General features: G+C 33.9%; 1 protein-coding gene across 3 annotated transcripts in view; it reads right to left on the bottom strand.

Moving 5' to 3' along the window:
• The window catches only part of GRIK2 (glutamate ionotropic receptor kainate type subunit 2), a 649,982-nt gene that overhangs the window by 33,443 nt on the left and 601,287 nt on the right, over positions 1 to 15,252 (bottom strand). For all 3 annotated transcript variants that reach the window (XM_042986881.1, XM_042986877.1, XM_042986878.1), the window contains exon 15: positions 2,564 to 2,789. In XM_042986881.1, coding sequence (XP_042842815.1) covers positions 2,564 to 2,789 — 226 coding nt within the window. The remainder of the gene's footprint in view (positions 1 to 2,563; positions 2,790 to 15,252) is intronic.

Raw genomic sequence — 15,252 nt, 5'->3', positions numbered from 1 at the left:
TGGAAGCATTATTTGGGGTCTACTATATTAATATAGCAATTTGTAGTATTACAGGAGATAGTATCTCAAAATTCTCTCAAAGCTAGTTCAAACTATTTTGAATTACATAACAAATTAGAGAAAACTTCATCTAATATGATAGAATTTAGTGTAGAATTTTTTTGTGTGTGAAGTCATTATATAAGGTGGAAAGGTTTTGGATTTACCAGACATTTGAAAGCTGCTAGAAATGATCTCAAAGAAGCAAAGACTCTTTATAGTATTGTAATTTCTGGAATTTATTTTGAAATTGGATTTTATAAATCTATGCCCCACTTTGTAACTATTGTATACATGTTAGTTCATTTCAAAGAAAATTTTCAAAATTAACTTAAATTTATGAGTGAAGATAAATTGACAAATGTGACTATGCTATTTATTAAACATGAATACATGAAGATCAGTTTTGGCCTGGTCATTGACAAATTTGCAGAAGTTAAGGCTAAGGAAAAATTTAAAGTTATTATTTGCTATTGTGATGGGCCAGTGAATAGCTGTTTTCCCCTTTATTTCAAAAATTACACTGTTGCTAATTAAAACATGTTAACCTGTTATTTTTTCCCTTTTATATAATATTAGTTTTCTGTTTCTGCTGTAACAAATTACCATAAATTTATTGGCTTAAAACAACACCAACGTATTGCCTAATATTTCGAAGGTCACAAGTCCTAAAAGTGATGTGTCTGCAGGACTGCATTCCTTCTTCAACCTCTAAGAAAGTATGTTTTCTTGCATTCTAAACTAATTCTTACAGGTCCTTTACTCCATATTTAGTTCAGCAGGTAGCATTCTCAAATTTCTCTCCGTCTCTTTTCCCCCTCAACTTCCCAACACCATGGTCTGAAGGTTTGTGACCACCCAAATTCTTATGTTGAAACCAATCTTCAATAGGATGGCATTTGGAGGTGGGGTTCTTGGGAGGAAATTCATTATTAGATGTGGCTGTCATGAATGAGCTTATAAAAGGGACTCCAGAGAAATCCCTGACTATTCTGTCATGTGATACCCATCTATTACACAGAAAGCAGGTCTCACCAGACAAGGAGTCAGCTGGCACCTAGATCTTGGACTTCCAGTTTACAGAACTGTGACAAATAAAGTTCTACTCTTTACTCAATCTCTGGTATTTTGTCACATGTGCTGGAATGGACTAAGACATTCTTCCTTTCCCTTCTTCTATTGTCATGTCTCCTTAACTGTGACTCTGACCCTTGCTACTTTTTTATAGGGATCCACCTAGTTAATCCAAAATAATCTCCCTATCTCAATATCCTTAACTAATCACATCTGTAAGATCTCCTTTGTCATATAAGGTCACATGTTCACATATTTTGTGGATTAGACTGTGGATATTTTGGGGGATCCATTATTAAGCCCACCACATATACACATGTACTGTAATATTGCATGTTAATACACTTATTTATCAGATGAATATACATATTCATATATATTATACACATACATGAAGTCCAATAAATCAAAATGTCCATTGTTTGCCTTTTCTGGCAATTATTATCCTTTATTTCATTTCATGACTATTATAGAGAATAATTTTGTCATATGAAAGCAAAAGGATGTGATAAATAATTAAACCAGATGTCAAATGATCTAGATATGTTACTGGAAAACAGTCTGCTATTTCTCTTAAAACAAATATCTTCTCTGTGGTTTATATACACAATGGAATACTACTTGGCAATGAGAAAGAATGAAATCTGGCCATTTGCAGCAATGTGGATGGAACTGGAAGGTATTATGTTAAGTGAAATCAGCCAGGCAGAGAAAGACAGATACCGTATGTTTTCACTCATGTGTGGATCTTGAGAAACTTAACTGAAGACCATGGGGGAGGAGATGGGGAGAAAAAAAAAGTTACAGAGAGGGAGGGAGGCAAACCATAATTGACTTTTAAGGACTGAGAACAAACTAAGGGTAGATGGGGGTTAGGGGAGAATGCAAAGTAGGTGATGGGCAGGGAGGAGAGCACATGGGATGAGCACTGGGTGTTGTATGGAAACCAATTTGACAATAAATTATATTTAAAAAAATAAATTAAAAAAATATTTTCTCTAAAATTAAACAATAAAGCGAATATCCACAGGAAAAAATGAACTATTTGTGGCTCATTCGTTTAACTAACTTTCTAACTCAAATACTACTCAAATACTATACTCATTAAGCCAAAAATCTGAAAAAAATAAAATGCAAAAACTATTTGATTCATAAAACATTTATAATGTAGAATTGAGAAGGTCTTTTACATTGACGTTGCGGGTTTTTTCAACACCGATTCAGTAAAAATGTCTACCAACCATGTTGGTGGAAATCAGTTTTTCTTTTGTTACTTACCTATTTAGAAGCGGATGTCCAAATTGCTTCCTGATTTTATACAGTAAGCGAACACAGCAAGATAGATTTGTTAAAAAGAAAATTCCCAAAGGCATATGGAGGCTTTGTTTTTCCTCCTCCTCACAGCAACTAAGACTAAAGAACAAAGAAAAGTGACTGACATAAAACCTACCCATGGGGGTGCCAACGCCATAACCTTTGGAGTCTATAAGGCCGCCAATCTGTGTCAGGTTACAATTCCGCTGGGTAACAAACTCAATGGTCGTTGACTCCATTAGGAAAGCATAATCAGAGGTGAGGACTCTCTGGATTCCTTCTTCATTACTTTTGACGAGTACTGACTGCCTCCTGCTACTCATAAAGGCCCACATTTTGTCATATGTAGATATTTTTGATTTCTAGGGAGAAATGAAACAGGTAAGAATATATATTCCTTAGTTTCCATGTGATCCTACAATATTTAGATGGAACTTACTATATTTCATTTAAATTTATTTAACAAACATATCAAAAATCATGTTAAAAAATGTACAGCTAGTAAATCATAGAAGCCAATAAAAAAAGAGAAAATAATATTAATAAGGAGGAACTTTTGTGCTTGTATCTCATATGAGTATCTCATGTGTATAATTTTATCTTTCAACATTACTATAACATCAAATTTGGAAGAGACAGACACTGGACACCAACTGACACTGTAACAACCTTGAGGTTTTTCTTTTTCTTTTTTTCTTTTTCCTCGTTTGGTTGACTGTGACACCCAAAGTCACATCATCCTCCAAGAATACACAAGGATATATATAGATAGGTTGAACAAATATAAGGAGTTTGTTACAAGTAAAATTCTCCACTGAAACGCAATCCAGACGCCACAGAACCTCTGGTAGCCTGCTTCAGGAAAGCTGTGATTAAGATCTACAAACTAACTAAAGTTTCCTGGACCAATAAAATTGAATAGTTTTTATATCCAAATGAAAATTCTCAGTAAGGCTTTACTAGGGTTTTATTAGTAAAGGAATGAAATGGGTTTTGTTCAGAGGGCACTGGTAAAAACATAAACATGAAAAGGTTAGCATCTGCTTATGGAAAGCTCAGCTGTAAGCCCTTATGTCACTTAAACTCTTACACAAATACAAAAAATAATACTGAAGCTATAAACACAAGGAGGATATTCACTATATTGGTAGCACTGTCATAAAAAGTTGAAACTATTTTCAAGTGCATAAATATGCAATCTTTTTACAGCTTAAGCATGTATTTAGTCCTACATATGCCAGGTCATAAATGAGATATTACTACTTCTTCCACTAAAAGCAGGTGCACAATAATATTTAGAAAACTTATGGCATTATTTCAATGATGAAATAGGAAGAAAACCCTTAAATTTGCTGGGGGAACAAAATAATGAGTGTTTTCTAAAAACAAGTAGAGCATTAGGGCTAAGAGAGGGTAAAAATTCAAACCTTTGCTCTTCAATGAAACACTAAGGCATGCCAAAAGGCCAGTGGCTCAAAGTTTGAAAGACTGCAGCTAAAAAGTCTAGAATAAGATTGATAGGATTACAAATTTGAGCAGCTTTGGTGGCATGTCAATTATTTTAAAATAACATGATCATATGTTGGAAGTAGAAAAGAAAAATGAAAGGAATATTTAAGGTTATGATGAAATCCTTATTGGAATAGTTAAGACCAATAGTGATATATTTTTTTTTCTTTTGAGAGAGACGGAGGGAGGGATTGCACACATGCATGCAGGGGAGGGGCAGAGAGTAAGGGAGAGAGAGAATCCCAAGTAGGCCCTGCTTTGTCAGTGCAGAGCCCAACTCGGGGCTCAGACCAACAAACCATGAGATCATATCCTGAGCTGAAACCAAGAGTCAGATGCTTAACCAACTGAGCCACCCAGGCACCCCACCAATAGTGAGATTTTGCATAGATTCATTTGGCTTCCCAAATGTTACTACATAATGACAATAGCCAGAACAAACTCACTTCCTTTCAAAGATAAAAAGTTTTTCTCCTAATGTTTTGCATCAAACGAGACCTAAATACAAAATAAAATCAAAATTAAAGCTCACCTGCAGATTAAGGAGATTTTTAATAAAAAATTAAGTTGGACATATTTTTTGATTTAGTAAATCTGTGGCTGATAACAAATAGATATAAAATCCCATAAATGATAATTCTAAAATGTAGGTCATCAACTGCACTCTCATGACTTAATAATTTAAAAAGTAACTCTTTATCAAGGAGTGATAATGAGATATCATGGTAATATGATATTACCGTGTAGTATCATAACATGGGCATACTCTCTGAGGCCTAAACCAAGCAGAGATAAGAAAGTATACAAAAAGTTATTTTTACCTAATGTGGTCATAAATTGCCTAAATTCTCTCCTTTGTTTCAGTTATAAGAACGTTAACAATTAATGTTTTATTGCTTTAGTTACATGATTTCCAATTAGTGATAACACATTCCATCCATTGACACAAGTTAATTTAAAAAGAACTTGAAAAGTAGTATTTTTGTCCCAAATAGAGGAGGACTCAGATTGTTTATAATAGCAATAATCATTTAAATATGTCTATATATTTATAAAATCATACATCATTATATCTTCCACTTTTTATAGTATTATATATGTTATAATATGCAATATAAATTTTAAAATATTAATAGTACTTTCAAATTTAAAAATTATACAACACAAACAACTTAAAAAAGAGAAATTCTTTTTTAACAGTATAATAACAGTATAAAATTCTATTTTAACAGTTAATATGTTGCTGTGTAAACAGATCAAACTTTTTTTAACAACTGAAAACCAAGAAACTAAAGACTATTTCTAATCTATCCTTTATGGATATATATAGTTTAATTTTAAATTAATGTGAATGTAGTATTATTTTACATTTGAAATATCTAATCTATAAAATGAAACTTTAATTGACCAAGTATGAATTTTACAAAATGTATTTTCATGTAAAATTCTTTGAATGTTTTCCTGCACTTATATTTTATTCTTATGAGCACTTCTTAGAAATTACTATTGATAATCATTTTGAAACTAATCATTTCCAATCTTCCATTGCTATATAAGATCTCTCATTGATTTACTTCTGATTTCCAGAAATCTATTGTCTATAATTTTTGTATAGCTTTACTCATTTTTCCTGTCGGAAGAAGATATAAGTATTTCTTTTATTCTTAGAATTGTAGAATAGGTTTAGATACAGAAGTCACCCAAATTTTTTTTGTTTCTCTTAATAAAAATAAAAACCCAAAGAAGAGATATTTCAGTTTAGAAATATACATTCTATATGGCTTGTTTGCTTGATTTGTTGTCATTCTTTGATCACAATTTCTAGTTTAGCACAGTCACTTCTTTGCACCTCCCATTGATGGCTGTAAAACACAACTGTAAAACCCAAAGTGTGATTAAAAATCATCACTGCGCCTGCAGACTCTGTGTGTGTGTGTGGTAAGGGTGGAGATTCCTTTCAATTCTCACCTATTTCTACAGCAAGTTGAAAAGGCAGACTAATCTTTAGCACCTCCCGGCAATTTTATTACTTCTATTATATTGAGTAGCAAAGAGGATCCAGTTCATCACTGGTTTAAAAACAAAAGGACTCCACAACATGAATTTTACTGAAACCTTCAAATTTAAAGCAGCTAAGACAGCTTGCAATGCATTTGAACAAAGTATCTGAACAAATTCATAAGCTGAATAGGAACCTTAGCATGCTTTTTTCTCTACAGACCTAACCACTCGGAAATAATTGGTTACCTATACTTAAGTAACATGTAGATTCTGAATATACTCAGACTGAGACAGGAGTAATGATCACTAGCTGTATGTCTCTTATTAATGGAATCTATGTTCTTATACAAGCTATTTAATCTCTTTGAATTTCAATGTGCATAATAGTCAAATATCTCTGCCAACTTTGCAGTGTTCTTGTGAGGCTCAAATAAGACACTACATGTGAGCACACTGTGCAATAGTATGATATTTTTATAATTCTGATTATTTTTCCAAAAGAGAGCATACTACCACCAAATGCTTATATGTTAATTTTCCTAAAAAAATGTCAAAAGTATGGCAAAGATGGCAGGTTGACTATCGCCTTTGAGTACATGTTCTCTCCTATGGCATGAATCCACAAGGCACAAAACAATAGAAGAATGTACAACAGAAATTAATTTTTGGAAGCTGGAAAGCAGAAAGGTGAATTGTAACTCAGTTAAGTAACTTTTATAACGCTATTTCTCCCACAGAAGTCTCAGAGATTGGAATTTCTTTTTTTTTTCCTTTTCTAATTTTTTATTTATATTTATATTTTTTATTTAGTTTTTGTGAACATTTTATTTTTTAATATAATTTATTGTCAAATTGGTTTCCATACAACACCCAGTGCTCATCCCAACAAGTGCCCTCCTCCATGCCCATCACCCACTTCCCCCTCTCCCTCACCCCCATCAACCCTCAAATTGGAATTTCTATATGCTTCTCAAACCCAGATGACCAAAGTTCTAAAAAAAGTAAAATTTATTGAAAGAATGTCTTTAAAAATGTTAGATCCTTGATCCTTGATCCATTCCTCCCCCTTCCCTTTCTCTGAGCATCATGGTGACTGCTCCATCTCACCCAAGCAGAAGACTAGAGGTTTTATTCCCTGGAGAGGAAACAAGAACACACTGGACACAGGTGATCCAGGGAGGACATATTGAAACCAGAAGAAATTTAAGTTGGAGTCTACAACCAATGTCAGGTCTTTTTCTGTCCTGGTTCTTAGAATTCTTCCAGAAGAGACCACAGAAGATTTTTTCAAGCAAAACTGACTGCACCAGAAATATAATAATGATGATGATGATCATCATCATCATAATATCAGTTAACTCAGATAAAGTTCAGCATGTGTGATGTATTATTCTAAATTATCTATAAATATTAAATAATTCAAATTTTACAAGATTTTGATTAGGTGATAAGTATCTTTTCTGTCATCTTACAAATGAGAAAACTGAAACATGGATAGGTTAATAATTTGCCCAAATTCATGTGGCTACTTTATGCCAAAGCCAGGAGTCAAACATTGGCATATTAGTTACTGAGTTTATGTTCTTAATCATTGCACTACATCAATTCTATCTAGGGTACATATCATGGATTTCCAACAAAATGATCTACCACATCACCCTCTAGCAAGGCTCACAGTTTTTCAGCTTTGAGCAATCATCCAGAGTTTCCAGTGAGCTTTGTAGAGTCTGTTATATATCATCAAACAACCAAGGATAACCAGATAGTTGAAGGGAGCCTCTAACATGAAATATAAAGAATAAAACAAGCAATATAGCATAAGTGTTCTCAGAGAGTTAAATATAAACAAAAAAAAAAAAATTGAATGGACTCTGTTGAAAGAAAATTACCAATTTTCTGATATCAAGGGGTGCTTGGGTAGTTCAGTTGGTTGAGCATTGGACTTCGGCTCAGGCTGTGATCTCACAGTTCATGAGTTTGAGCCCCATGTCAGGATCTCTGCTGTCAGCACAGAGCCTGCTTCGGATTCTCTGTCTCCCTCTCTCTCTCTGCTCCTCCCCCAACTTGTGTGCATACTCTCTCTCTCTCTCAAAAATAAAATAAACATTTTAAAAATTAAAAAAATAGAAATCTGATATCAAAAATGAAAACCTCAAGGAAAATTTTAGAAAATAAAGTTTAAAGAAATCTCCAGAAAAGTAGTAAAAAAAAAAAAAAGTTAAAAAGACAGAAAGAAGGAAAGAAGTGATACCTGAAGGCTGAGTCCATGTCAACTACATAATGAGAGGTGAACTTTCTAGACAGGGGAAAATCAGTTAAGAGATGCTATCTTGGACATGAATTTGATGGGTTGACATAATTGAAGGAAGTACACTTTGGCTGTGGCACAGAGTCAAGGAACATGGTACTAGAAGAGGCTAGCGATGATAGAGAAAAAGATAAGGGATCCCTCAGCTTTCTCAACTTTAGACGACTTTCTTTCTGTATACAGTCCACTGACCTCACTTTTATCCTGGCCTTTCCAGAATTCAGATGGACTAACCACTGAAGTCCCTTCACTCTTCTTTCTTAGATTATTCACTTCAGAAAGTTATGTCATTGTAAATTCTTATTTTGAATCTTTGACATGCAAATCTTTTTAAAAGCCTCTCATCAGTTTTATAGTCCAGGGCTATCTTTCTCAAGGACCCAGAAGCCATCCTTGAAATATAATCATCAAAGAAGATAAGCACCTCTACCGTCCAGTCTCTCTGGGAAGCAAAGATCTTAATTTATGTGGGCACTTTAAGTTATAAAACTACCTCCTGTCATGAAGACACTAAAAGTTTATATTTCCTTTGGGTAAGGCCAATTAACAAACACAGACGGCTATGATGCCAATACCACAACTCTTAGGAGCATACAGCAGAAGTCTACGTAACAGTACTTGCACTGGGGAAGTACTGTTGGAGATAGAAACACCAAGACTTCAAGGTGTGTGTGTGTGTGTGTGTGTGTGTGTGTGTGTGTGTGTGTTACGAATAATGTTTGGTCATTATTGGACTAGGAAGTAAGATGATGTTTAGGTTGAATGAATCATTAGTCTCTGGCTTAAACTAGAGAGGCACCGAGAAAGAAAACAAACAAACAAAAACATCAAAAGAAGGCTGACAGAAAGGATTATACCTAGTAGGTTGGTTGGAGGTACCTAAGAAACATCTAAATAAATTGGTCATGTGAAGTTGGAGTACAGGAAAAGGTCAAGCTAAAGATAAAGATTTTGGAGTCTTCTTGGATACAGAAGACCAAGTAGTGGATAGATGAGAAAAAAAAATTATAGAATACCAAGATCAAACTTAGTGAAAATTTGAATTTCAGAGGCTGGCAGAGACGAGTGAGCCTGAAAATGAGACGCAAAAAGAAAAAAAAAAGTGAACAAAGATTAAGAAAGAAAATCTGGAAACTGTGGTGCTGCAGAAATGAAGGCAAGAGGATACTTAGTGAGGGAATGCTTACCTGTAGTGATTTGCCAAAAAAAGAAAAAAATGCATACAATGAGAATGAAATAATTTCCTTTGGATTTGGCAAGAAAGACTTCCTTAGTTATTTTAGCAAGAGCTAATATAGTGAAGTATTTAGAAAACACATAGAAGTGGATTAAGGAAGGATTTGGAGGAAGTAAAGTAGAGCCAGAAAGTGCCAAAAAAGAAAACTAAAAGTATATCAGTAACTAGGCCTCTAAAGAACAGGAGATCCATGGCAGTAGATAGAAGAATATTTTGGTTTAGGTAAGATTTTCAAAGATTAAAGAGATTGAAGCATGTTTAAATGCCAATAAGGAGGTTTCAGGAGAAAAGAGAGGTTTAAAAAGCCAGAAAAAGAAAGACAATTAATAATGCCTAGTTTTAGTATGGTGAATCTCTAGTAGAATAAAAGAGGATTTAAAACACTGCAATTGGCTTGACCTGTGATTTCAAAATATTTGTGTTAAACATATGTGGAATTATACTGACACTCTAAGACGTATTATGTAACGAGGAAATAAGAAGCCTCAGCCAGATTTATTTATAGTAAGATAGAAAAGTGTTGAACATTTTAAAAGTAAAATATACTATGGAAACTTTAAGGTCAAAATCAATAGATAGAAGCTGTACAAATTAAACATTAGGAATAAAAATAGATTGGGGCGCCTGGGTGTGACTTGATTTTGTCTCAGGTTATGATCTTACAGTTTGTGAGTTTGACCCCCTCACCAGGTTCAGTGCTGACAGTGTGGAGCCTGCTTCGGATTCTCTCTCTCTCTCTCTCTCTCTCTCTCTCTTTCTCTCTCTCTCTCTCTCTCTCTGCCCCTCCCATGATCTCTTTCTCTAAATAAATAATTAAAAATTAAATTAACAATCAATAAAATATTGTACACTGAGTGTGAAAGTTGTATGTAAACTCAGAAGAAAGGACATACCAAGTTGCACATAAGACTGTAGGTGAAAGATGGGACACATTGAAAGAACCAAGTGTACCATGTTTTGTTTAATCTACTATGATTAAGATTGGTTTTTTTCAATGAAGTCATTACCAACTATTGTCAAGGGACAGGATAAAATCACGGATAGGAACGAAGAAAATGTACAGTCTCTGCAGGTTTCCTAGCTTTGGTGTTACAGAGAGGAAAGGATCAATGTAGGACACCAGGAATGATTCAGGAATTGAGACATAGCTTGGCCCTGTGCATTACTGCTGCTAACTGATTAGGAAAGACTTTCAAGAAGAATGTATTATTTAAAGCAATATGAAAAATGAAAGTCAGGTAATAAGCTAAGCATGAAATAATGTAATTCTCTTTAAGGAAAGCATTGAGATAATGACAAATTGAGCATAAGAGAAAAGCTGTTCAGATAGAGTTTAGCCAAGTAAAAGAAATATTGAATTAGTGGGGGAAAAATCTTGTTTTACTCCTTTACTTAACACAGATGAGAGAACTAAGGCTAATTCATAAGAAAAAAAACAATTACCAGTGAACATAGATTTGGAAAGAGAAAAGTGATGATAGGATTTATGACATCATAATTTTACAGAAGAATTTTAATTACATAACAAGCTAATTAATTCTTTGGCAAAAATGAGAAACATTGCTAAGTATTATCCTTATAGTTATGTTGTACATAATAATTTAGATAAAGTTAAGCAAATAAATTAAATCATGACTCAAAGAGATTTCTGGAAATGCATACGAAAGTCAAAGCACTACAGAGGAAAGCACATTTAAAATTTTCTTATTTTCTCAAGCAACTTACCTTGTGATTCCGAACAATGGAATCCATTTCTTTGTTGTTGTTTTTGTGCCCCACTTAAAGACACTTTTTCTTCTATGTTAAATCGGATGCATTTAGGATGTCAATGTTTAGCCGTGTTTGTTTTATCAAAATGCTGAGGTCTGTAAGCTGATTTGGTTTCTGCTACATCAGCACAAAACCAATGAAACTAGTTCATAAGGCACTGTCTTTTTATAATAGTTTTATGGGCTATGAAACATCAACAGAAGGATAAAAGAAAATATTCTTGTCAAGAATAAACTTACAAAGAGTAAGAGATACAATACTTTTAAAAACTCGAAGATGCCAAATGATTTGTGCTTTAAGAACAGATTTCGGTATAAATACTTAAAATATTTTAAACATAGAGCTAGCTAATGATTTACAATTTAAGAATATATTTGTTTTAGTTTCTGACAGAACTCAAAGTTTACAACCTGAAATTATTTGGCTCTTTGCAGATCTCAAATAACTAATGATTTTAGGCAGTGTTTCCTGAGCATTTTTAGAGAGACTTTTAGAAGTGGTAAGATTACTATAAGGATAGTGATTTGAAGTTTTGTTTCTATCTCTTATAAAATATTATGAAAGCTAATAAAGCAAGAATTACTCTTGTACCATTTGCATAGAACTTTTCTTACTGGGAGCAACACATTGTACAAATACAAAGCCACCTTCTTTTCTTAAAAAAAATATTTGGCTTAAATTCTTTAGTACACAAATGAATTTTTTTCCCACAAACAAATTCTTCACCTTCATTCGTTTTGCTTGCTGTCAAGTACAAATTATAACTTGGAAACCCTATTGTGCTCATTAAACCTGTCAGCCTAAAAATGATAAGAAAATAACATTATCAATATTTGTGTGACCTCCAGAAGCAAGAATTTAAAATTAACTTCTAAGTATGTTCTAGGTTAAACTTTATTTTCATGAATAAAACTCCAACTCCTTAACATTAATCTTCTTTGAACTTTCATAACCACAAAGTATCAGGATCACAAAGACAATCCCATACTATTTTTGAGATGGTCTATTATACATAATATTAGAAGTGTTGACTACAACTCAGATTCTTTAACAGCGTTAATCAAGTGGTACAAGACCCAAAACACCTTGAAACAATCTAAAGAAGACTTTCTATTAAGAATCCACTTATTTTGATTTAAAAAAACATTCAGGAAAAATGTTTTATCTTCTAAACCATTATGTCTGGCAGCATTAGTTGGACTTTGGTGTATGGATGAATATGGTGAAATTACTAAAAAAAGAGGCAATTATTTCTCACCAATTTTTATCATTAGCAAAGTAAATTTGTCGTACTGGACACTTACTCAAGTTTTTCCTTCTCAATAAATTCCACATAACCAATTTTGTTTCTAATATTAACCTAAATATTTGGGCAAAAGTGCTATCATAATATTTCTTATTTGTTATGAAAAAGTCACATGTAATAGTCCCTAGTACAAGGTTTGGAAATAGCCTATTTCAAGGTTTCCCTTGGTAAAGGAGAATTTGGCTGAGATTTGCATTTTAATTTTTTATTACAGTAAATAAATTACCAACAATACTGGAACATATGTGCTAGGTAAGAACAGCTGAGCCCTATCTGGACTCATCTGACCTTGGTCACTAGGAAATTAGAGTTAATTCAGGAAAACAGGACTGAAGCCATATGTGGTTCATATCAAAGATGGATCTGAGGCTAGTGCAGTGATCTGAAAGCATTTGGTTGTTAGCAAACCTGTCAGTCCTTGGAATAATTCTGGCAGTTTTATCTCAAAGCATCTGCAATCTCTTAAAACAGGAAATTTGAAGAGAAGGACAATGAAACAATGTTTTTCTTGTGTTACTGAGAGTTAATAGAGGAATAAGAGATGACATTTTGAGCAGGCATGATATGATGGGCAGCAAACTTAAAATGATCTTGTGCAGTTAAAGGCAGTTATTATTTTTAGGTGGTTAACCAGTATTTGATAACTCATTCTGCACTATTGAGAATCCCTGATATAATGAGTCTTCTGTTATAGCATTTTATTCTTTAAATGAGGTATCCTGAACTTTCCTGGTCAAATGCTTTCTCTTCTCATAAATAATAGTAATCAACAATATATTTTACTATCATTTGGCCAATTTTAAATAAAATTAGGAAACAACTTCACCAAGTCAATGGAAAACCTTGAATAAGCCCCAAGTTCTTAGCTATATCTAATAAAAAGCTTCCCTACAAATCTCACAGAAATGTTATGATGAATAGATGAAAAAAATATGAAGTCACTTTGACAAGCTATCAAGCTCTCTAAAGGTATCAGACTGTATTCTTATCTCAAGTTTTATGTAATCAATGGAGAAACAGTAACTCTATACTATGACTGCAGCATTTGCCCACTGTGTTACCCTATATATGCCTTTACCTGTAGAACAATTTATGATTTTTAGAAATATGGAAGCATTCACTTGCTTACTCATTTACTCAGTTATTTTTTCAATCTAATATGTATTGAGCACCAGCCAGGTGGAACTGTTCATGCCAGGATGTGTATGCAGAGACTAGCCAAAAACAAAGCATGGCCCCTGTCGTAGCAAAGCTTTAAGTCTCATAGTACATGACAAGTAAACTAAGAATTTACTTTGTGCGATAGGTGCCATGACAAATGACAGATAAGGTGGAACCAAAGACATGACAGAAAGTCAGAGGAAGTAAGTTTCTTTCCTTTAAGATTCAAATCACTAATGGGGTGCCTGGGTGACTCAGTTAAGCATCAGACCTCAGCTCAGGTCATAATCCCATGGTTGGAGCCCTACATCTGGCTCTGTGCTGACAGCTCAGAGCCTGGAGCCTGCTTCAGATTCTGTGTCTCCCTCTCTCTCTCTCTGCCGCTCCCCTGCTTGAGCTCTATGAATAGATGTAGGAAACGCACGCACACACACACACACACACACACACACTCCAAAATAAAAACCTCAGCATTTGAAACTTTTTTTAATGTTTGTTATTTATTTATGTGTTTATTTATTTATTTATTTATTTATTTAGAGAGCCTGCACAAGCAAGGGAAGGGTAGAGAGAGAATCTGCCTTTTGAGAGAAGCAGAGGGAGAATCCCAAGCAGGCTTCATGCTGTCAGCAGAGAGCTGGTCATGGGGCTGGACTCAACGAACCATGAGATCATGGCCTGAGCCAAACCAAGAGTCAGTCCCTTAACTGACTGGGCCACCCAGGTACCCCTCAACATTGGAAACTCTTTTTAAAAGAGTCATCATTCTCATTTTCAGCCAGTACTTTTTCTAGGGTTTCATAATTTTATTAGGAGATTATACAAATCTCACCAAAGTATTTTAAAGATACATAATATCTGTATTGTTATAACCTTATTACATTAAACTATACATAAAATGAATGCTTTGTTTATAAATAGTAAATAAATGGCCTTAGTTGAGTCCCAGGGACTTAAGGGCGAAGACATGAACAGCCTTATTAACATCTCCATCCACTGACTGGACAAGCCTACTTGATCACAATATTCATGAATTTAATATGTATAAGGTAACTGTATTAATGACTACCTGAATCTTTAACCTGAGGCACCTTTTAATTAGAAGAGCCACATTCTAACGTAGGGGCTTGAACTTGTTGTTTTCTCTGACTGGAACCCACTTTCCTTGAATATTTGTGTGCCTCACTCTTCACTTCCTTCCAGTCTTTGCTCAAAATCCACCTTCTCAAGGAAAACTTCCACTTTTTATATTATTTAATAATTCCAACTCCCGACTTACCATAGATATGCCTCCTGCTTTACTTTTATCCATAGCTCTTAATAACTAGGTAGTATATTTCCTATTTTTATCTATGCATCTGTTCAGTTTCTATCTCCATCCACTATGAGATAAACTATGAAAATGGACATGTTTTTCTTGTTTTGTCTGGACAAAACGGCCTCTATACCAGGAACAGTGCCTCCTAATACCAATAGGTATTTATTGAGTAAATGAGCCCCAAAGATGCATAGATATATGAATAAATGCACACA

This window comes from Panthera tigris, chromosome B2 (genome assembly GCF_018350195.1).
Source record: "Panthera tigris isolate Pti1 chromosome B2, P.tigris_Pti1_mat1.1, whole genome shotgun sequence".
Taxonomy (NCBI): Eukaryota; Metazoa; Chordata; class Mammalia; order Carnivora; family Felidae; genus Panthera; species Panthera tigris.
Note: the sequence above shows the minus strand (reverse complement) of the source record. Positions and strands in the feature narration are given on the sequence as shown.